This window comes from Vipera berus, assembly GCF_964194415.1.
Source record: "Vipera berus genome assembly, chromosome: 6".
Taxonomy (NCBI): Eukaryota; Metazoa; Chordata; class Lepidosauria; order Squamata; family Viperidae; genus Vipera; species Vipera berus.
Window position 1 is genome coordinate 67845399 of NC_138208.1, and position 24714 is coordinate 67870112.

The window sequence follows — 24714 nt, forward strand, 5'->3', positions numbered from 1 at the left end:
TATAATGATGTAGGCCTTTATATTGAAGTACCATGTGTATGGAAACAAATATACAGGTCTTGAACTTTAGCTATCAACATGTCAGAATTCATCTTTACAGCAGCATATCAGGCATTTCAGAAAAAATGACAGAAAGCAAAAATCTTTGATCTACATTGGGACTAGGATTTCACAATGAACTACCTCTCTAGAGAAATCAAGTCATAAAATTCTTATTCTGCAAAGTTACATACATGCATACAAAAGTGATAAAACCATTTAGAAAGAAGGCAGCCACCATGAAATAGAACTCAATGTTTCAAGGCCATCAAAATACAAAGGAGCAACCTCTTCAGGATAATGGGAAACATTTCATGGGAAATGTTTCTTTCCAGCCTCAAAAATTCTCCCCAATATCAGTAGCCAAATTATGCAGTATGACACAATTTACCCATCCAATAGTCAGGATACAAGTGAAGTGTTAAGAAATGAGGAGGAAAATAGGAGTTCTGCTGCAAAAATTTTAGAGATTTCTCTTTAAACATTGATATAATTGACCTTTTACTGCATTATCTATACAAAACTGATGTAAATGGGACATTGCATTATATGTGCATTTGTTGTATATAAATAGGTTCCAGAGCAAGCGTGTCCAAACTGTGTGTGGCCCTGGACAACTAATAATCCAACTCAAGATTGCAAAAATTTAACATTATGTAATTTATATACATTATGTTTTATATGCAGCTCAAGATAATTCCTCTTCACTCAGTGAGGCCCAGGCAAGCCAAAGGTTGGACACCCACACTCTAGAATATGTCTACTGCAAGCACATAATTTTTCAACTTCGTCCAGCCAAGTTCAAAAAAGTCAGACAAACTGCTTTGTTCCTTAATATTGTTTGCACAGGGAAAGCTCTGTATATGTTAGCAAGATATACTTTTTTCACCCCAAATTCTAGAATGGAACCTTACCTACTTCCCTGATTTTTCCCTAAATCCTGTATAAACATTTTGTAGACAGAGGGAAATAAATATTACCACTACTTTTGAGTTTTAGCAGCTCTCTTGAAATGCATCTGAAGAACACAGCATTTCAAGAGAAGTGCAGATAAGGGATCTACTTCCATTTAAAATTACCCAATTGGAATTGTTTATCAAAACCAGCACATGGGTTTCCTGAGCTAATGTTCATAGCAATATAATCTAACTTCTTCAATATTATCAGTATAAATAATTCCTCTCATAAGCAGTTATCCTATTTTGCAAGCCAAACGGCTAATTATACCAATGTTGTACAGTTGTTGGAACAAAGGTCTTTATCATCTGCAATATTCTGAGCAGTGTGCGTCCTATTGCCACCACAGTGTACTTATTAGAAATACAACTACAAAGAACCAATTTTTTAGTAATAAAGCAAATTTGCATTGTTAGACTCAAGCAATTTTAGAACTGATTTATGCATGTTTGAGTTCTAACAAGGTTGATTATAGCACTTTAGTGTATTATAAACTAGCACTTAAGTATTAACTGTTGGTTTGTTGCTGACATGATAGCAGTGTTCCAATATCTAAGGGGCTGCCACAAAGAGAGGGTCAATTTATTGTCCAAAGCACCAGAAGGCAGGACAAAAAGCAACGGATGCAAATTAATCAAGGAGAACTAACCTAGAGAAATTTCCTGACAGAATTGATCAGTGGTCACAAATACTGAACACTCGTTGTGATAGTAAATAAACACCTTTATAATACTCTGCATACAAAGTACTATATATTCTAAATATAGAACAATCACATCTTTTAAGTACTTAATATGTGAGCTCATTAATGTAAAACCAAGAAATTTAGAATTTGAGCTGTAAGACATAACAGCCACCTATGGAATTCTCACTATTTAGTATTGTATTCAATTTCTCATCAAATTGAAATTTAGGATGATACAAAACTGACACATCAAAATCAGTGCACTTAAGTAACTTTTTGTTTTTTAAATAAAACTGAAAATACGATACATAGAAAAATTCGGAATAGCAAAGATAATACATTTTTCCTTGAGAAGCCATCAATGGAGAATCATCCATGGTTTATTATTTGTGCTCAACCTTAGATTGTCTTCTAATAAGACATATCACTTATCAAATGATCCACTAGACAGTTATGTTTATTTATCCCTAAGAACTGCACGTCTTGTAATTATATATTTAAAAGTAACTAGGAATGTTTACCCAACTTAGTTGGCTGAAAAATGTTAAAAACAAATATGCAATGATTATTTGCCCTGTCATTTTATTTCATAAAGTACTTAGGGTACTTTCTACTAAAATTTACTAGGAAAAAAAACTGAAATAGAAAGGGAGTAACTTTTTGCCAGAGCTTCTGACATTCATCATTTCTCATCTTCTGGGTTATACTATAGCATGTTATTATTCAACTGTTTGTAAAGTGAACAGTTCAATGTCTTATTCTCTCATATGTAAAAAAAAATCATTTTAACTCAATATTCTTTGTGCTTTGAAATCCCCAATACCAACATTGCTTTTCAAGTAATAAAGAAAATATATGAAGAGTCCAAAGAACAATCAAATCAGGTGGTTTTTGCAGCCTTCCAAGTGCCAGATATTGCGTAGAACAGAAAATCTTTTCATTGAAAAAGCATTTAGTCAGGCTAATTACTGGAAGAAAAGAACATAGCACAAATATTTAAATGACAGATTTAAAAATTAAAACAATCCAGACTTACTTAGTTTTAAAGTGCTTTTTATCTGATGCAACAAAAGCAAACCTTTTACTTTCTAAGGAGCCTGCCACCGTAAATGAAAAGAATGGTGTCCCACAATATTCTTGCAAAAAAGATCTGCATTTCCAAGGGTGGCAGGACAAATTGTTTGCACTGAACTGTTGGGCCCAAGTCTATGGAATCAAGATGCTGTAGTACTTAAGCACTGTCATAATTTTAAAACAGCAGACATCATAGCTCTGAAGCTGAAGTATGTTACTGAACAGTTTTAAAGTAAGCCCACAAAGAGAGGTTTAAAGCTTTATCAATAAGGCTGCAAGAGTTCTCATATGAATGCACGGCGGCTATCGATTGGGCGGCTCCGACTGGCTCTTCCTGGGAGAGTTGGATTGGGTTCTTGAAATGACACATAAGGATCAAAATATGGCAAAGTGGAGGAGAATGGATCTAAGTGTGGGGAAATAGGAAGATACTGACTTGGAAGCTCAGCAGGGCCAGGAAAGAGGGAGCTTATTGGATCACCAATGGAAGGGACTGCTGGCCTCTCATCAAATTCACCACCAATGATATTGGGGGGATAAAATGGATTAGGACAAAAAGGATTGGGATACAGTGGACTGGGATGAAATGGCACAGGGAGGGGAGGAGGGGGCAGAAACATCATGTGTCTCCACTTCAGTGCATCTTTCTTCTGCTTCAATTTTTTCTTATACAGCTGTAGAAAAGGGGAAAATAAAACTTAGCTTGACATTTCACAGCATTCGTTGTTATAAAAGCTTGCTAGTATATTCCTGAATATTTGGAATAGATGAACCAAATTTATTAGCACAACTATCTCTGTGCTTTCTGCAGCTTCATAATTTTTTTATTTCATTCCATTTTTCAAACAATATGGGATTTCGTACCAGAATTCAACAGCTTGAAAGAAGCTGTGCAGGCTGGCATTCATTAGAATAATAATATTCACCTGCTCTTTCAGCACGGTCTTTAAAGAAGAGCTTGCTTCCTATGTCAATTGGAGGTTTCAGTTAGCTTAGAATGTAATTTGTTGAACTCTTGGTTGTTTGGATTGTATACATTCTTAAAAAACAAAACAAAGCAAAACTAAAAAATATACTATGATACCCACTTACTTCTTTCCAATCCGTGTCTCGAGATCTGGCAACAGGATCTGCATAAACATGTAAGATACAAATCAGCTTGTACAGCAATTCTATAATGATGTAGACAACACATTAGGTAACTTGTATTGATGGCATGACTGCTCCAAGACAATAACCATTTATTGGACACAATGTCCAAACAGCTTCATAGAGGTATAATTCCTTACAAAGAACCCTGACAAATTAACTTGCAAAGCTGACAAGCCTCTCATTCAGCGTCAGAAAAAAAGTTTTATGAACAATTACCTCTAAAATCTCGCAAGTATATGAACCTCCACAATAACTGATCATTCGAAGCAGCATAAAGATCATGACAAACAGCAGACAAAGAAATTAATGAGCGAAAGTCCAAGAGCCGGAAGATTCGGAGTTTCAGCTCCAATGGAAGAACCACCAGGCCAAACACATCTGGTAGATTTAATGCTAAAATGAGAAGGCGAAGAATAACATTATCACAACATTCCATTCTTATCCATTCCATAATTATAATTAAATGCTTAAAACAAAGCATGTTGATAATATTTGGCTGAAGAAAAAGCCTATTTCTATGCAAAGAGCTTTGAATTTAATCATGCATTTATCAGAGACATCAAAAGTGACATAATATTATGATCATTTAATTGGGTTCTCTTTACCTACTTTTAGGGCTTTTACTGGAAACAGATCACATCAAAAAAATTATACAGAAATATTGAACCTTCAAAAGAATTCATTAATTTTAAGCACTACTGTATTTCTATTGAAACATATGACCAAGTGAGACTAAAAAGGTATGAATGCCACTAACCAAATACCCTATAGTCCCTGAGATAAAATTCTAAAGCACTGTCCCTGACAGATTTAGAAGGCACTTGTTTGGAGAGAAGTCACAATGAAAGGTTTCACTCTCCTGATTAGAGCCAAAATCCTCTACACAATAAGATCAGTATGGAATATCATCTAGCTTTTCTTCAGACTAGTTAAAAAAGAAAAAGAAAAGAAAACAAAAAACACTCCTATTCAGATCAAAGTTAATATATTATTGCTTTACTATGTTGTCAAGTCACATAGGAAATAGCCCCTCCGGCTGGCTCAACTACAATAGAGTTTTGCTTGTTAAGTGTAACAAGAATAGTTTCAAAAGGCACTTACAGATTTTAATCTATTTTATAACATTTCTCAAATTAGAATCTGGTGCTTGTTCAACTTATAAGTCACAGCTGCAACCATGATGGGATGAGAAGCAGAAGGAAGTGCCTGATTTATAAATAGCTAAAGAACTATGGCTCAGGGGCTGACTACCTATTTAGTGGCAGGGACAGAATCTTGCTGAGTTGGGACCCATTCTGGTTACTTGGCATCAGAACCTGAACAGAGAGTGGCAAACCTGTTTGTACAAATAAGCTTCAGATGGTACACCAGTATTTTTCAAACTTGGCAACTTCAAGATGTGTAGATTTCAACTTCCAGAAATTCCCAGCTTCAGCTTCTGGGAATTGAAATCCACACATCTTACTTGCTGAGACAGAGAAACGCTGGTCTAGTCAGCTGCAGAGAGCTCAATGTATAGAAAGTCATCTCAACTCTCAAAACAGTTTGAACCAAAAACGATCAAATTTAGTAAGGGAAGGGAAATCAGAATCATACTGAGAAAATATTGCTGTTATTCTCTCAAAGCTTTCCTGTTAAATGAGCTGTGTGTGTGTGTGTGTGTAGGGGGGGTTTCCCACGTTTTCTGCTGAACACATTGGGCTACAAACGTATTCACTCACCATACTTGGTGGTTTTACCTATTACATAATAAACATTCTACAAAAAGATTTATAAGACTCCTTCCGTGATCTGCTTACCTTGCCGAGCAGCAGCCAGAAGAGGGTACACCAGTCGATCTTTAAAGAGACAAGAGAGCTTCTGAAGGTCCTTATACACACCTGCAACATTTCCTTTAGGGGAAATAAAAAATTCAAAATAAATATATCAGTATATCCTTTTCTAGGATACTGTCGCCTTGCCTATTTAACTTATATGCAGAGCACAACATGAGAAAGGCAGGGCTAGATGAATCAAATGTTGGAATTAAGATTGACAGAAGAAATATCAACAACCCAAGATATACAGATGATACCACTCTAATGGCAGAAAGTGAAGAGGAACTAAAGAGCCTCTTGTTGCAAGTTAAGAAGGAGAGGGCAAAACTTGGGTTGAAACTGAACATTAAGAAAACCAAGATCATGGCTTCCGGCCCTCTCAATTCCTGGCAAATAGATGGGGAAGAAATGGAGGTAGTGACAGATTTTATTTTCCTGGGCTCCAAGATCACTGCAGATGGGGACTGTAGCCAAGAAATTAAAAGACGCTTGCTCCTGGGGAGGAAAGCCATGGCAAATCTAGACAGCACACTAAAAAGCAGAGACATCACCCTGTCAACAAAAGTGCGTATAGTCAAGGCTATGGTCTTCCCAGTTGCAATGTATGGCAGTGAAAGCTGGACCATAAAAAAGGCTGAGCGCCAAAGAATTGAGGCCTTTGAACTATGGTGCTGGAGAAGACTCCTGCGAGTCCCTTGGACTGCAAGGCGATCAAACCGGTCAGTCCTAGAGATCAACCCTGACTGCTCTTTAGCAGGCCAGATCCTGAAGCTAAAACTCAAATACTTTGGCCACCTAATGAGAAGGAAGGACTCATTGGAGAAGAGCCTAATGCTGGGAAAGATTGAGGGCAATAGAAGAAGGGGACGACAGAGAATGAGGTGGCTGGATGGAGTCACTGAAGCAGTAGGCGTGAGCTTAAATGGATTCCAGAAGAGGACAGGAAGGCCTGGAGGAACGTTGTCCATAGGGTCGCGATGGGTCGGACACGACTTCGCAACTAACAACAACAACAATCCTTTTCTAATTATTTGCCTTTAAGAACAAATCACCAAGCAGTAAAATGGAAAATAACTGGTTCTCTCATTCAGACTGGCAATATGCTGCATTAATTTGCAAAGCCACCATGGACTAATGAATTTGGTGGACCTATTAGCACGGTTAAACAACACAATATTCAGAATCTATGGAAAGTTTTTTTAAGTTTTAAATGAGGAAGAAGAGAAATTGCATTACATCAACTGTAGCAGCCATTTCAATTATAACTTATCTATGACTGTTTCATTATTTCCCATAGAGCTTGGAAACTATAGCCCCCTTTAAGAATGCTATTAGAACGAGTCTCTTAAAATTGTCAACACAATGGGTCCCCCTAGTGAGGCATTACCTGCCATTACACCACTACCTTAATACTGTACAAACAAGCAAGTGGTTTACAAAGGAAAGATTAAATATAAACTTTTTTTAAAGATGCGGCCTTACAAATGTAAATGGGGAAAGGCTGAAAGTGGAAAGTTGCCTCTAATGAAGTTTGTGCTAGAATCTGCATGCTCAAAACTTCCCCCTAAATATAGTATATCTACAATTTCCTACACATTATCATGCAGAAATGAAAGAAAACATATTTGGACAAGTTTGGCTAACCTAGATTAGCTGCACAAGCAGAAAGTATCGGCATAAAGATCCCAATTCAAGCATTAATATCTCTCCTTGCTGTGGCCAAGGAGAATAAACCAGAACTGGAGTGGGGTTCACCAGACTGAAAGGGGGCTTAAAAGAAACTCCAGACAACTGCTTAATAACTTAAATTTAAAATGTGAAGTATTTAATAAACTAGAGTTTATTTCTCTCCTAATGGCCAAATAGCATAAACAATAGCACTTAGACTTATATACCGCTTCACAGTGCTTTACAGCCCTCTCTAAGCCGTTTAGAGTCAGCATATTGCCCCCAACAATCTGGGTTCTCATTTTACCGAGCTCGAAAGGATGGAAGGCTGAGTCAACCTTGTGCCGGTGAGACTCGAACTGCTGGCAACCAGGAGTCAGCAGAAGTAGCCTGCAGTACTGCATTCTAACCACTGCACCACCAGGGCTCTTAAAAGTAAACTCTTCTTGGTAAACAAAGGGGAGAGGTAGGGGGAATGGAAACAAAATTAACCTGTCATTCTGCATTTGCTTATTCATTTCCCACATGTATTTTAAATTATCTTTTTAAAGAGCTGTTTCCAAAATTCTGATTTGGATACCTGAGTTTTCAAAGCAGATAAATGTAGCTGGCAGAAGCTGTAGTCTCTTCACACTTTTGATATCAATGTCGATCTTCAGCATTGCTAAAAACAAAAAAAAGACACTAAAAGAGCTTAACAAAAAATCATTGTTGGTGATTCTGAACTTCCTGGGGAAACTCAACAGAATAAATTTAATCAATAGCAGTGTGTGCTGTGAGAAATACAAAAAAAAATGACACCCCCCCTTCTTCCCCTTGGAAGTTGTGTGGCATAATACTCCAGGATACATGAATGAATCTAACCAGCTTGGATTTCTAAGTGTAATGAGTTACAGAGTGACATTATAGTTTAATTTTGTCTGTGCTCATGGAAAGTCTCCTTCACTTCCTTCAAAAAAGACTTTTCTGAGACCTTAAACAGCATCTCAGATGGGCTGCCCACTGTTCTTTCTCTTTTGAAGCCCTAGCATTCAGTATCTGTATTACAGCCTAATCCTTTTTTTTAAAGGCAAATTTGTTTGAATATACTACTAGGGGCGGAGCCAAGATGGTGGAGAGGCAGCAAAGGCTGTAAAGAGCTCCTCCAAAAGTAAATATACTACTAAAAGTTTATCTGATTGCTTGTACCTTCAATTGGGCACTATTTTTTGAATCAACTGATTCTTATGTCTTTCAGCATAAGAACTGTTAGCAGTTACATAGCCTGGAAGACAAAGAATAACAAATGCTAGCCTTCAATCAAATAAATATCAGAATATACCTACCATTGATAACAATAAGGTCTCCCAAAGGCACACAAGTAAGTGCAGCAATGCCATTTTCACAAAGGGGATGGGCATACTGTAGCTTATAAACACCTCTGTTCCGCCATTTGTCAGGCATTTTTGTTGCCTTTGACTCTGTTCCCTATGAATAATAAAAGAGGAATTTAACAAGGCAACTAAAACTTGACTACAGATTTGTTGTGAGTTTGCAATAGCACTACTGAAATCATAGGCTGAGAATTTTGATTATGGCAACAATGCAACTAAAGCACATAAGTAGTCATTGCCAAATCTTTCTCAGCCAGCCAGGCAAGAAATTACAAGAAAGTCTTACAGAGAACCACAATCCTAATTAGGAGATTTATTGTTATAAAGTTAATGAAGCCATTACAAAAGTGGCCACAGAGTATCAAGTGAAGCACCATTTATCCTGAAATTAACGTTCCCGTTAGTGTGCCTCTTCATCCAGCCTCTGTAATGTTAACAGGCTAAAAGTCACTTTCTTTTGGGAAATAGTCAATGTCCAACTCGAGAGCTTTCTTCAGTGCATCTTTTGCAGTCAAGCCCAGTGGAAAGCAGTCCCAATCATTGGCATAGCCTTACACTTTAATAATCATATAAGTATGCAATTTGATAACTAATTTTCACTAAGATCATCATCTCAAATTATACTGTTGATAATGAAGAGACTAAATAGAATAGAAATTTCATGAATCAAACTTGAAGCAACAAATATTTGCCAAAAAAAGTGCTGATTAAAATATTAAATTGAGAACTTAATTCTACATATGTAGCTGTGCTGGGAAGCTTTGATAAATCTTTGATAACTCATATTCACTAACCCAGTTCTAATTAGTCTAATTATTTTTAATGTGACACACACTACATATGAGAAAGGAGAATACTATTTCATACTATTTCATTCACCTTCCATGGGCTAAAGGTAAATGTCTGCAAGACAAGAACTTACCTGAAGAGCTTTCATGCTGAGGCTCATTAAAAAGGGACAATCAGATAATATATTTATTTAATTAGTATCCCACATTTATTATAATACCCAATATTCACAACATAATACATTATTATAAAACAAATTTATATTGTACAGCAACATCTAGAATTACCATAGTTTTGGTTTTCACATTTCTTTTGCTAGATGTGTTGTGCATTAACTGCATTCTGCTCAATGGGTATGCAGTACAAATTATGACTAATGCAGAACAGTGTGTTGACATAATATTCTGGATTGTGACAACCAATATATTCATGAGTAATAGTATGTTTTATCACTAAACCATGGCTTACCGGAAGCCAACATTATATTATTACTGGCCTAAGATCTATGTCAATGATGCAAATTATGAGAATTGATGAGAAATGGAATTCAACCAAATCTGATGGGATGCACAGTATTCACATTCAGACATCCTTTGTAAAAATTTGCTTACTTGAGGTATATATCCTGTTTCCATCATGATAAGATGGATCAAAATTATCAAGGCATCATTGGCACTGGTACATTCTGCAGAATGGTAGAGGGTCTGAAGTGAGTGTGGTACTTGTCCATCCGTAGCTTCAGAGCAAAGCATTGGCTCTGAAGGATAAGAACCAGCAGCTTCTTGAAAGTCAAAGTCATCAGATACAGCTTCTGAAGCAAATGCTTGGCTGGATTCTGCCTTGAAATGACAGCAGCAGAAACAAGAGAGCATTAAAAAGTTATATTAACTTTAGTAAAATGATAAAAGCAAAAGGTTTCGATGAAAAAAGCTGGTCTCTTTAAAAATAATGGAAGCAGTCCAAGCTTCTCAGTATTTTCCCTACTAGGCACAATGAAAGCATCGTTTCTTATGCACTTACCGTATCGTCTGTATTCATCTGAACATTATCTTGAACTGTACGGTCTAGAAGATGTCCATTGTGTCTTTCACTATCTAGAATTTTAGACTGGTTGTGACAAATGGCTGAAGTGGATGGTTCATGATTATTCTGTTGTGGATGCAGGGATGAAGTGTGAGTTGGAAATACTCTTAATTCTGCCTCAGTATCTTCCAATATCAAACATATCAAGTCTCCTGAAACAATCCCAAATGATGCTAGGGTTTCCTCATCTCCAGTAAGGGAGTCTTTGTTGTTCAATGTTATTGTAAACTTGATGTCAGAACTGCAGGGAAAGCAATATTAAGCATACATTTTGTATTGAGGAACACACTGTAGACTAAATGATGTCCTTAATTACCTAATTCCACAATTTACTATAATACAATCAATAAGTATAGCCATTAAAACCAAGATAAGTCTCAAACTGATGCATGTTCACCTGCATTTATTAAGCATGTTAGCCTACTATAAATGTTTACATGCCAGGAATAGACTTTTTTTTAGAAATGTAAGTCTAATACATATTTAAAAGTAGTATTTGTTGTATTAGCATTTAAATTATTAGTAGCAGAATGCTAAAAAGACCACATTTTTAAAAGAATGCTTTCAGTCTTACTAAATAGAAAAAATATTATCAAGGCTCTTGAATTTGACTGCACTGTAGTAGCTAAATACAGTAGTATCTAGCTTATGATTGGCCTTTCAAAAGTATTAAGTTTTGCATGTCATTTTTAATAAAGAAAATGAATAGGAACCAAGGGAAATCTTTCTCAATCAATTTACAATGTTCATCTTCACAAAACATAAATGGTGCATTTCACCTTACAACATTTGAACACAAAAGATTTTTGAACTCAACAATCACAAAATCAGTTTTTATACATAATTTTTCCAGTGACTATTAATTTACAGGGCATCTCTGCAGAAAAATAATCACAGGTGTTACTTTTTTCATTGTAAACTCAAGGCAAATCAATCCCAAATCTCTAGCATACCACTACAAGTTTCAGCTATAAAACCACAGCAACCATTCTCCTGGGATTCCAGAAACCCTTTAATTCCCAGGCCTGGAATTAATATAAGTGTGATTTATTGGCGAAACCCCTGTCGTATTGCTTTTGATTTGTGATTCAAGCTATCTGTTTTTGTGGCATGTGTGTATGTGTGTGTATTTTTAAGCCACCCATTGTCTTCTAGGGAGGGCATCCATATTGCACTGACTAGAATAAGCCACTGTGACAGGTAGTTAGATGGGTGTGTACTACTAATACTTTAATAAATCATATAATTTCCGTGACAATTGTATCAGTTTGTATTTGTAAAAGTAGCCCATAAATGAAACTGAACATGTAATTTTACATTTGACTTTCAGTTTCACAAGGAAAATACTATCAGCTTTCACCTACAGTATATCCCTTATCAACAAGACAGGAAACATAATCTCAATACCTTCATGAATACACCTACGACTAGCAAGACTGGATTCAAGGTTATAGATCAACTAGCTCACTAAAAATACCATCTCATGTACAGCTTACTTGGGAAAATAAGGTTCATTTCTTAGTACTTGACCCAGTTACTTAATACTCCAATTACTCTATACATTAGTTCGTTTGAAAGATTAGGAATCCAGGAATCCATCATTCAATGAAAATACTTCCAAAATATCCATCAAACCACATGAATTAAGTGGCTTGCTAGAGAACTATATAAGATTTGAAATTAAATTTGCCCTACATAAAGGAATACTGAGTATTTGCCAAAAATGTTTTTTTCCAATAAACTGTGTACTTTAGATTTACAATTTTAAAAATTAGGCCAACCTGGCATTAGGTAGAGGGAGGGAGAAAATAAAATGAATCAGTTCTAGTCTAATTCGCTACAATACATTGCTTAGACAATGTGTCTTGTAAAACTGTTTACCAAAAACTCAAAAGACTTCAACATAAAGAAATGCCTAAAAGATTGGGAAATACAATCGGTGTTTTGTTTTGGTCAATGCTTCAATGCATTCACCTAACCATTTTTGGCCTGAAATGCATAACCTTTTTTTTTTTTAGAAAACTCACTGTCATACTTTTTCCTCTACACAGAAACTGTGTGTGAAGAATGGGACTGACTCCACATATATCCCACATAATTCATAATCCTATAAATGTCAACAATGCTACAAGCGCCATCATTAAGCCAAAAATCCTAAAACCATCCTGTTCCTCCTTTTCTTCCCTAATTCCCAGTCTAGTTTAGGCAGGGGTAGGCAAACTTGGCTCTTTTATGACTCGTAGACTTCAACTCCCAGAATTCCTGAGTCAGCTATGCTGACTCAGGAATTCTGGGAGTTGAAGTCCATGAGTCATAAAAGAGCCAAGGTTGCCTACCCCTGCTTTAGGGCCTCAAGTATTCAGCAGAAAGTTCCCATCCGGGTACGCCAATCCAACAGTTACGTTTTAACTTAAAGCAATCCATCTCGAGAACCAATCTTGTTAAGACACACAGTAAACACATAAGTCAGGGGTCTTCAAATGTGGCCCTTTTATGACTTGTGGACTTCAACTCCCAGAATTCCTCAGCCAGGCAAGTTGGCTGAGGAATTCTGGGAGTTGAAGTCCACAAGTCATAAAAGGGCCAAGTTCGAAGAGCCCTGCCATATGTTTTAGTCAAGAGGGAAAAGACGGGCAAAGAAACCTTCCTCTTTAATATTTCCCTCATTCCTATTTTGTGCCAGACCAAAAAATAGGACATTTAAACTGTCTCCCACCAGTCTCATCCGACTCTGGGCAACAATCCCTCTGGCTCTCCCTAGACATGGAAAACGTTTTCATTTCCTAGAAAAGGAAAGCCAGGGCCCCGCTTTTTATCGACTCTCGTCGGCTGCCCGCACTCTCAAAGCCACGCGTGACAGCTCCGCTCGGATACCTGTAACCCCAAGCGGGCAAGAGGATCTGGCCGAGGCGCGCACGTAAATCCCCCAGCCGTGGCTCCGCCTCTGGCAACTCCAACGGAGCCGTCTGCCTCTGCAGCCGTACGCGGAGCTTCATGGCGGCGAACGGCGGTTGCCCCGCCTACCTCCCCCCCTGCCCCCCCCTCCCCGCGCCGCAGGGGGTCCCTTCGTGAAGATGGCGGCCCAGGAGGCCGCAGCGAAGACGCGGCTCGGAGAAATTGCCGCCGCCGTCGTTGTTGTTGTTGTTGTGGGTTTGGGCTGCCGAGGAACCGCCTCCTTGGCCCTGGCGACCTTGAGATGACGCAGTTCCGCCCTTCGGCTTGACGCTCCCCTCTCACCGGCCGCATCGATCCACGCAACCGCCTTCCGTCCGGAGGTCGAAGGAAGCCGAAAACTGAGCGCGCTAATTCGGGGCTCGTCTTACCACCCTGCTCTCTACCGAAGTTTGTCTTCGGTGGATGACGTCCGCATCCTTCTCTGCTTCTCTACTAGCAAAGGGCTGTAATCTAAAAGAGGACTCCTTTATCCCGGGGGTCAAGTCATCCGTATACATCTTTGTCCGCTGCGTCTGGTCCCGGGACGTCGTCCCGCTGCATATGGAGGACTGAATTTTTTGGGAGGACTGATTTGTGATGGCAAGGTCTTGCTTTACAACAGGATTACACAATTCACGTTATTAATAAAAGAAGAATAAGTACCGATGTGATATTTATATAGCTTGTAGTCATTTTATATGAGCTAAAGTGCGATAGACTTAATAGTTTATTGTTATTAGCATATGGTAGTTTATGATTGTTTTTTACTTTTATACCTTGTATTTAGCTCTGGGAAGTCGGGGAGGGGGGAAGGGGAGGGGGTTGGGAAGGGGGGGTGGGGAGGGGTTTTGTTAAAGATAAAATGTATTGAAAAACTTTTCAATAAAAAAAAATAAAAGAATCTCGTTCAAATAATCTCAATTGCTGGACACTTCTACAGTAGATTATTATTATTTATTATGTATTTATTTATTAATTTTATTTGTATACCACCCTTCTCCCGAAGGACTCAGGGCGGTGAACAGGGCAATGCATGTTAAAAGACAAAATACAAAAATTAAAAGAGATTAAACAGAATGCCCACAACTCTTACAATAAGTTAAAACACATTAATAAAACCCAACCCCATCCCATCAGGCCAGGCCAGCTTGTTCGAAGAGGTAAGTCTTTAGATCGCGCCAGAAGGAGCGGAGGTCGGGCGCCATCCGGAGCTCAACCGGAAGATGGTTCCATAAATCCGGCGCGCCCACAGAGAACGCTCTCCCCCTGGGGGCCACCAGTCGGCATTCTTTGACCGGTGGCACCCTGAGGAGGCCCTCTCTGTGGGAGCGTACTGGGCAGAGGGAAGTTGATGCCGGCCGCAGGTGCTCCCTAAGGTATTCCGGACCCATGCCATGTAGGGCTTTGTAGGTCATTACCAGCACCTTGAATCTCACCCGGAAGACAACTGGAAGCCAATGCAGTTCGCGGAGCAGAGGTGTAACATGGGAGTATCGGGAAACTCCCAACACAACTCTCGCGGCTGCATTCTGTACCAGTTGGAGCCTCCGAGTGGTCTTCAAGGGCAGCCCCATGTAGAGAGCGTTGCAGTAGTCCAAACGAGAGGTCACGAGCGTGTGAGTGACTGTACGTAAGGCATCCCGGTCTAGATAGGGCCGCAACTGGCGCACCAGACGGACCTGGGCGAAGGCCCCCCTAGTCACGGCTACTATATGGTCTTCTAAAGAAAGCTGTGAATCTAGGAGGACTCCCAAGTTGCGAGCCCTATCTACGGGGGGTAATAACTCACCCCCCCATAGAAAGAGATGGGATATCCTGAATATCCCGAGATGCCGGTATGCACAGCCACTCAGTCTTGTCAGGGTTGAGTTGAAGCCTGTTCCTCCCCATCCAGACCCGAACCGCCTCCAGGCAGCGGGACATCACGTCGAGGGCATCACTGGGGTGGTTTGGGGTCGAAATGAAAAGCTGGGTATCATCAGCATACTGATGATACCCAACTCCAAAACCACGAATGATCTCACCCAGCGGTTTCATGTAGATGTTGAACAGGAGAGGCGAGAGGACCGACCCCTGAGGGACTCCACAAGCGAGAGGCCTCGAGGTCGACCTCTGCCCCCCTGCCAACACCGACTGCGAACGTCCCAGGAGATAGGAGGAGAACCACTGAAAAACCGTGCCTCCCACAGTTTATTGTAATGAGATTATTGTAATGAAAGCAACAGTAGATTATTGTAATGGGAGCAACGTGGAAGTGTTTTCCTTTATCTAGAGTTGCTTTTTCCACTTCACAATTTAGTGTGTGTGTGTGTGTGTGTGTGTGTGTGTGTGTGTTCTGGTGGTCTCCTATGCATAAGCTAACGAGGTCTGACCCTTTTTGGCTTCCAGAGCCAAATAGGTTGGCTTATGTTCCTACCCACCAGCACTTTACATGCATACATTCACACACACAAATAGAAAGATATACATTTCTTTTATATAAAATAGGGATTTATATCTTGTGCCAAGCATACTTTCTTTTAATTATGGTTTTTTGAAGGCATAATGGCCTGTAGATTAATCTTTAAAAGATGATTTATAAATTCCATTGACTGGATTAATACTAGAAACTGATACTATCACAAAATGGTTTGATGCTAGTTGTTCATTTAGGTGTCTATCTGCAGTACTTTGACTGGAATAATTCCTCATGTCATCATATAGTCTTCTTGGTTTTAGTAGGAATCATTAATAATGTTAATTTTAACTTAAATAAAAACAAATTTAGTTTTGCTTCTAGCCCTGTCTATGATTTTTCTGAAGTGAGCCCTCAACATGCCATTTAAAGGGCAAGTATGTCCATTAGTCCAGAAGTATTATATACTATTATTAATTATGTTAAGCATTATAGTTATAATTTGTAAACCATGGTTTGTATATTTTAGCACAGCTTATCCAATAAACCGTGTGAACCCCTGACATGTTAATGAACCTCTGAATGTTTGGAAATATGTAACATGTAACAGGTTAACATATCCCTACTAAATTAATAGCCTAGCTCAGTGATAGCGAACCTTTTAGAGACCGAGTGCCCAAACTGCAGTCCAACACCCACTTATGTATCGTCAGGTGCCGGGTGGGCGTGGCCCATTGGGTGGTCATGGCTGCGGTGGTAATGGCAGACTGGGTGGGACTAAAAAGTTCAATCAATTCCAACTTTGGGAGATCTTTTTTTTTTTCCCACAAGAAGTTGAAATTGATTGATTGAAACTTTTTTTTGCACACGGCGGCGGAGGCCTAGAGTGAAAAGGTTTTATAAAACCCAGCTGAAAGCCTAGGACTGGGGCGGCATGTGTGCCCGCAGAGAGGGCTCTGCATGCCACCTGTGGCACACGTGCCATAGGTTTGCCACCACGGGCCTAGCTCTAATCCTGAAGTTGTAGATGTTTCATCACTGAAGGTTTTTAAAACAAGATTGGATAGTCATCTGTCTGAAATGGTATAGGGTCTCCTGCTTGAACAGGGGGGTTTGGAATAGAAGATATCCCTTTCAGCTCTGTTCCATCAAACAATCAAAATTGAACATGTGTATTTTTATGCAGTATCCTAGATTTTACTGCATTTCCAGTTCATTGCCGTATAGTTCAATATTATATTGGACAATATTTAATGAACATGATTAAATGAACATCCACCTGCAGGGTAGGGGCTGGAATAGTAATCTCCTGCCTTAGGGAATTGCTGAAAGTAACACAATGTTCCCTTGCCATTCTAAAAGAGATAGGTAAAGGTAAAGGTTCCCCCGCACATGCGTGCTAGTCGTTTCCAACTCTAGGGGCCGGTGCTCATCTCCGTTTCAAAGCCGAAGAGCCAGCGCTTGTCCGAGGACGACTCCGTGGTCATGTGGCCGGCATGACTAGACGCCAAAGGCGCACGGAACGCTGTTACCTTCCCACCGGAGTGGTCCCTATTTCTCTACTTGCATTTTTACGTGCTTTCAAACTGCTAGGTTGGCAGAAGCTGGGACGAGTAACAGGCGCTCACTCTGTTACGCGGCACTCGGGATTCGACCTGCCAAACTGCCGACCTTCTGATCGACAAGCTCAGTGTCCTAACCCACTGAGCCACCGCATCCCTTTCTAAAAGAGATGGACATATTGAATACATGTGAAAACCTGGGTTTGTTTTTCCCATCAGACAAACATGGCACTGACTACAGAGTGAAGTTCAAACAACTAGCAAGTCAAATACACAATAAAAGCAGTATTAATTAGAACATGTAGCAATTCTCTGCTGACCATTAAAATATTATCTGTAAGTTGGCACACTTCTATTTTATTCTGATTTTAGCCAAAAAAAAATCTAGAGAGAATCCAAGCTGGTTTAATTGGCAATCTGATGCACACTTATGTGGGATTACCATAAATCCAAATGGTATTTACACTGAAGTAGACACACATTGATTTGTCTTGGTTCTCTTATAGCTATCATTCTGAAACTAGAAAATTTATACATCATTCTCCATGCTGAGCTGTTTGTTGCAAGGACAATTACCTCCATTCATACAATGCACTAAAACCCAACAAGCCACGTATATCTTTTATGCTACTCGTGCATAAAAGTCTTTTAAGGTCTTAGTTACTCAGTTATTTATCTTCTTTGCCACTAGAAAACAAAAGGTATCCACTTAAAGAAGAACTGAGTAGAAGAATTAACACTTTTCCTAATGTACTCATATCAGGCAATAAAAAGGTAAAGGTTCCCCCACACATGCATGCTAGTTGTTTTCAACTCTAGGGGCCGGTGCTCATCTCCGTTTCAAAGCCGAAGAGCCAGTGCTTGTCTGAGGACGTCTCCGTGGTCATGTGGCCGGCATGACTAGACACCAAAGGCGCATGGAACGCTGTTACCTTCCCACCGTAGTAGTCCCTATTTTTCTACTTGCATTTTTACGTGCTTTCAAACTGCTAGGTTGGCAGAAGCTGGGACGAGGAACAGGCGCTCACTCTGTTACGCGGCACTCGGGATTCGACCCACCAAACTGCCGACCTTCTGATCGACAAGCTCAGCATCCTAACCCACTGAGCCATCGCATCCCTTATTATCTGGCAATACCTGCATCTAATTGAGTGGGCTTGTTAGGCTTACCATTTTGTGATAACAATGATGGTTTGCTAACGTGAACGCAGCTATGGAATCAAATGACTCAGGGTGGCAGAGTTCACTTTGAAGAACTTCTAATGTAATATTTTCTATAAAAAAATATTTCCATCTCACATATACGACTCTATTTTTCTGGGGAACAATGACAACTGAAGATGATTTCTCTTTTAGTGGAGTAAGCACCCACAATGAAAAGCGGAGCCAGTGAATGAAACAACTTCTGGAACTGCTCTCCAGATTAAGGAGAGAACTTAGGATCACCCAGAGTGCTCTTTACAACTCCCTGTGATGAGATCATAGAACAGCGGTCTCTGCCAGGTTTAAGCACTCCAGGAGCCAGGAGAACCAGCTTCTCCTTTATTAGAATCAGCTTTGCCAGGCACTGGTTCAGAGCCTTCAACAGGCCACTAGGTTTGCAACTTGCCCTCATCATAACCTTTATTACAAATGGCTTGTAAATTGCCTTTTTTATATTAAGAAGCTTCAGAAAGACAAGTTTTATTACATTGAGTGATTTTCCATCAGCCCTCAGCAAAAGAAGCTTAATTTAAGTTTGAAACTTAAAAACCTTTTTATTTGGAGATAAGCGGCAAAAGAGTGGTTAGAAAATTTTAGAAAACTGTAAAATGGACTAAGGAGCCAGATTGACTCAAAATTAGATTTTGAAATACATATAAAACTACTTCCTGTATTTTTTAAAAAAATATTGCTAAAAATATATGAAGATTTTGAGACTTAAGTGTAAGAAACCTCTTAGTAAGGTAAAGGTAAAGGTTCCCCCGCACATGCATGCTAGTCGTTTCCAACTCTAGGGGCCGGTGCTCATCTCCGTTTCAAAGCCGAAGAGCCAGTGCTTGTCCGAGGACGTCTCCGTGGTCATGTGGCTGGCATGACTAGACACCAAAGGCTCACAGAACGCTGTTACCTTCCCACCGTAGTGGTCCCTATATTTCCACTTGCATTTTTATGTGCTTTTGAACTGCTAGGTTGGCAGAAGCTGGGACGAGTAACAGGCGCTCACTCTGCTATGCGGCACTTGGGATTCGACCCGCCAAACTGCCTATCTTCTGATCGACAAGCTCAGCGTCCTAACCCACTGAGCCACCGCGTCCCTTCTAAGAAACCTCTTACTGGTATATATTAAATGAGAGAAAAACATGGTAAGAGGAGACCTTGAAGGCTGGTTACTAGAGGCAATCAGAAAGAACTAAACATTAGTTGTTGGATGCTTTGGATATTGATTTAAAATTGACAGGATACAAGAATTAAAGTACAGACAAAGACTTTATGAAGAACTTAGAAGTTAAACCGGCTGAGGTTTAATAGTTAAAAAGGACACACAAATAAAGGGGCACCACAAGAATGACCTGGATATGTAGATTCTAACTCAGAAAAGTGACTTTAACAATTTGGATTTATAAATGTGCTATATTTATGAAGGAATCCCTGAGATAAATCAGCGTTTGGGACATCAATTAAAAAGAATAAAATCAAGACCTTTGAAAGTAAAATGAAGGTTTACAGAGTTGTCTTACTCAAACAAAGTTAAAATATATATGATTCTTTTTTTAAGCAGCTTTTAATGTTTTTTCTGGATTAAGTCTGAACATAAGACCTTACAGAATTGTTTATAGATAATGTATGGAAAGAAGAGAATTTCCATTGCATTTTTAGAGAAAGTGAAATTGAAAGGAGATTGACGAGAAGTTACTCTGATGTGTTCTTTCTGGTAGCTTCTAATGGACTTTTGCTGAATACAAGGTTTTATTGCTAACAGATAAAAGTTGAGATATGGGATAGTGCTTTGGTTGAAAGAGAAGGTATTAATTTAGTGAAAAAGGTTTCACTTGTCTTCATGAAACGGGAAGTAATTTCTTTCTATACTTTTTCTTTGATTTCATTTTATATATTTTTCCTCCCTTTTTCCCTTCCTCTTTTTCTTTTTCTCTCTGCAGTTTTCACTGTTTCTTTTTTTATATTTCTTTTCATCTGTATTAGTTCTTTATCTTTGTATTTTGAAACTGCAATAAAAATTATTATTAAAACTGTGACTTTAGATGGCCAAGTTAGAATATACATACATACATACATACAAACATACATAACCTGGTCCCAAGTCATGAAGGTCTTCAAGGATTGGAAATACTTCAGCATTTCTGAGCAGCTGCTTCAGACAGAGTTTCAGTTTAGATAATAATAATAATAATAATAATAATAATAATAATAATAATAATAATAATAATAATAATAATAATAATAAAGTTGGAAGGGACCTTGGAGGTCATCTAGTCCAACCCCCTGCTCAGGCAGGAAACCTTATACCATTTCAGGCAAATGGCTGTCCAGTCTCTTCTTAAAAACCTCCAGTGTTGGAGCATTCACCACCTCTGGAGGCAGGTTGTTCCACTGGTTAATTGTTCTAACTGTCAGGAAGTTTCTCCTTAGTTCTAGGTTGCTTCTCTCCTTGACTAGTTTCCATCCGTTGCTTCTTGTCCTGCTTTCAGGTGCTTTGGAGAATAGCTTGACTCCCTCTTCTTTGTGGTAGCCCCTGAGATATTGGAACACTGCTATCATGTCACCCCTCACCCTTCTCTTCATTAAACTACACATACCCAATTCCAGCAACCGTTCCCTATATGTTTTAGCCTCCATTCCCCTAATCATCTTTGTTGCTCTTCTCTGTACCCTTTCTAGAGTCTCAACATCTTTTTTACATCATGGTGACCAAAACTGGATGCAGTATTCCAGGTGTGGCCTTACCAAAGCATTATAATGTGGTATTAGTACTTCACCTGATCTTGATTCTATCCCTCTGTTAATGCAGCCTAGCACTGTGTTGGCTTTTTTGGCAGCTGCAGCACACTGCTGGCTCATATTGAAGTCATTGTCTACTAAGACTCCGAGATCCCTCTCACAGTTACTACTATTGAGCAAGGTACCACCTATACTATACCTATGCATTTGATTTTTCCTGCCTAAGTGTAGAACCTTACTTTTTTCACCATTGAATTTCATTTTGTTAGATAATGCCCAGTGTTCGAGTCTCTCCAGATCCTTCTGTATCTTAAGCCTATCTTCTGGAGTATTGGCTATTCCTGCCAGCTTGGTGTCGTCTGCAAATTTGATGAGTTCCCCATCTATCCCCTCATCCAAATCATTAATGAAGATATTGAAGAGCACTGGGCCCAGAACAGAGCCCTGGGGCACCCCACTACACACTTCCTTCCATGTAGATGCGGTTCCATTGAGGACCACACGCTGAGTACGGCCTGTCAGCCAGCTACGAATCCATCTGGTGGTAATGCTATCTAACCCACATTTTTCTATCTTATCAAGTAGTAAGTTGTGATCTACTTTATCGAATGCCTTACTGAAGTCCAAGTAAATTATATCTACAGCATTCCTCTGGTCCACTAGTTTTGTCACTTGGTCAAAGAATGTAATAAGATTTGTCTGGCATGATCTGTTTTTGACAAACCCATGTTGACTTTTAGTGATGACTTTGTTTGCATCAAGGTGTTCGCTGATTTGTTGTTTGATTATCTTTTCCAGAATCTTCCCAGGTATTGAGGTCAGGCTGATAGGTCTGTAGTTGGCATGTTCTCATTTCTAAGTAACCATTCCAGGATTCTGTATTGTGTATCCGGGACCAGAAACAATGAGTGTATCCGGGACCAGAAACAATGAAACCACATACACAAAAGCAGTCAGGCCAACATTTGAAAAAAAATTAATGAAGTGTTTGCTTCTGCTTACTACAGTTCTCACATTTTGCAGTATCATGCACAGAAAAGAATAATTGCTCTCTAAATTCTTTTTTATATTCCTGCTTCTGATATTTAGAACATTGGGAGTCTTCAGAGGTAAGGATTAGAAAATCTTTTTTTTAAAGATTATTACAATTATCCTGTACCTTGATTTTAATTCTCCATACATTCTTTGGGTTTCCTTTTCTGTTCTTAATTTGCTTTGCATCAGGGAGTTAAAACCAGACTTTAATTTCCTTCAAGGAGACCTGCTGAAATCAGGGATAATCATGATAAAGTATCTCTTTTATTTCAGGACTAAGCCTGCATCAATGTATTGAAATTAATATGATGTCTATAGGACTCTATTTTTTCTATGAAAATATTTACAATGAAGATATTTTTAAAATATACAGATAAAAATATTACAGCTGTTAAACAGATGGCAGATTGTGTAAGATAGACTCATAATGGAATTTTTGAAATCTCACTAAATGTTCCTAATAATTTTAGATCTAAATATTTAATTGTTATTGACTAATGAATTTTGCCTTAAATTTTACTTTTAACATGAAGCTGAAATTAGGATCATGAAATTAATACTTCATGAAACATAAGGATGGGAGATAACTTTCCATCCAGTTGTATAGATCTTTTATAAGCTGTTAATAGCTTACACATAGGTCAACTAACCTTTGGACATGGTTTACTAAGAAATTTTTGTAGCTCTTGGATTGGCAGAGTTTAGTCCCAACTTTACTCAAGGAAACATACTCCACCATATATGTCCGTAGGCAGTGGCGTAGCGTGGGTTGTCAGCACCCGGGGCAATTTGCGCCCCCTAACCCGGTGACGTCATGGCACCGCCGAAAAGACGTGCCCCGCAGCGGCGTAGACTTTCCAAGAAGAGTCGCGCGCATGCGGGATGCTTCCGGGTCCCTCTCGAGGGCGGCTGGGCGGGGCTCCGACCTGCAAGAGCCGCTGCATTCAAGCTCGCACGTGAGCCCCGCTAAATAAAGCCACGCATGCGCACGAAGCTAGGCCAGCCGGCCGGCGGGTCCATCTTCGCTCGGCCAAGCCTGCCGGGGCGCCTGCGGGGCGCTTGCGGTTGGCCTGAGCCTGGGCGGAGAGTTGGGCGCTTCTATTTATTTTATTCAGTTTATGTGGCCGCCCATCTCACCTGCCGGACTCGTTTCGCTTTGCAAGAAAGAGCAGCTCGAGAGCGGAGCCAAGCCGACTCTGTGCAGCCCTTGGGGCTCCCTGAGCAGCTCAGTGCGAGCGCGCCCCCCCCCAGATGTTGCGCCCGGTGCGGCCCGCCCCCCCTGCACCCCCCACGCTACGCCACTGTCCGTAGGACAACCATCTAGGGGGTGTTTGGAGCTACTTACTAAGCCGGCAACTAATTTTCCATATTTTCACTCATGAGATTGTGTGAAAGCAGCCAAGATTCAATATTTTGCAAACCCAGAAAACTGGTTTTGGTAAACTATATTTAAATAATCACAGGTAAGCATTATTCTTGGTAACTTATTATTAATGTATTTCATTAATATATCAGATACTTTTTTGGAAGATAGATATCATTTCATTTATTTATAATATTATGACAAGTACCAGAAAACTGAGAGAAAATGTTTTTATTCAGAAGTATGAATTTAATGAAGATTAAGCAAATAAATGGAAGAGCAAATAAATATGAAGCCATAGAATTGCCATTTAAACAATACCGTAAATGGGATTTAAAAAAAAAAAGACCAAATGGGAGATCCGCTCCAGGTTTTCCAGCCAGCCCGCCCAGTTCCTGAGTCAAATGTGTCCTTAGAGCTAAGCCGCTGCTCTGGCTGCTGCCTTCCCCACCTGCCTTTCAAGTTGGGATATACTACAGCTGCTCTTCAACTTTAGAAGGAAATACGCCCAGACCCCAGTCTGTAAAAAATCACAGACTGCAGCTTCTTCTCCAATTGGTCCCGCTTTCCCTGCGCAGACTAAATGGGAGATCCGCTCCAGGTTTTCCAGCCAGCCCTGTCCCTAAATTTTCAGCACCCCTGACTTTTGAGAAGATTTTCATGGGTTAAAAAGTAGTCTTATACGCCAGAAACTACGGTAGTCCAATTTCGGTTTTCACAAATTGAACATTTGCTAACATCAGCTGTAACTTAGAGTCACCTTGGTGAAATGGGCTAGCATAGAAGTTTAATAAATAAGTTTACAATATGTTTTAACAGGTAACACTCAACAAAAGGCGAGTAAGGAAG

The 24714-nt window shown here is 39.5% G+C and overlaps 1 protein-coding gene across 1 annotated transcript; it reads right to left on the reverse strand.

Moving 5' to 3' along the window:
• FBXO7 (F-box protein 7) lies at window positions 1–14374 on the reverse strand. The gene is made up of 9 exons (XM_081331722.1): window positions 13512–14374; window positions 10575–10878; window positions 10166–10393; window positions 8718–8859; window positions 7973–8056; window positions 5707–5799; window positions 4124–4300; window positions 3848–3885; window positions 1–3429 (listed from the first exon to the last, which is right to left on the reverse strand). Exons 1-9 carry the CDS (start codon window positions 13631–13633, stop codon window positions 3040–3042), a joined length of 1578 nt encoding a protein of 525 aa, XP_081187848.1. The 5' UTR covers window positions 13634–14374; the 3' UTR covers window positions 1–3039.
• Between the last annotated feature and the right edge of the window lie 10340 nt (window positions 14375–24714).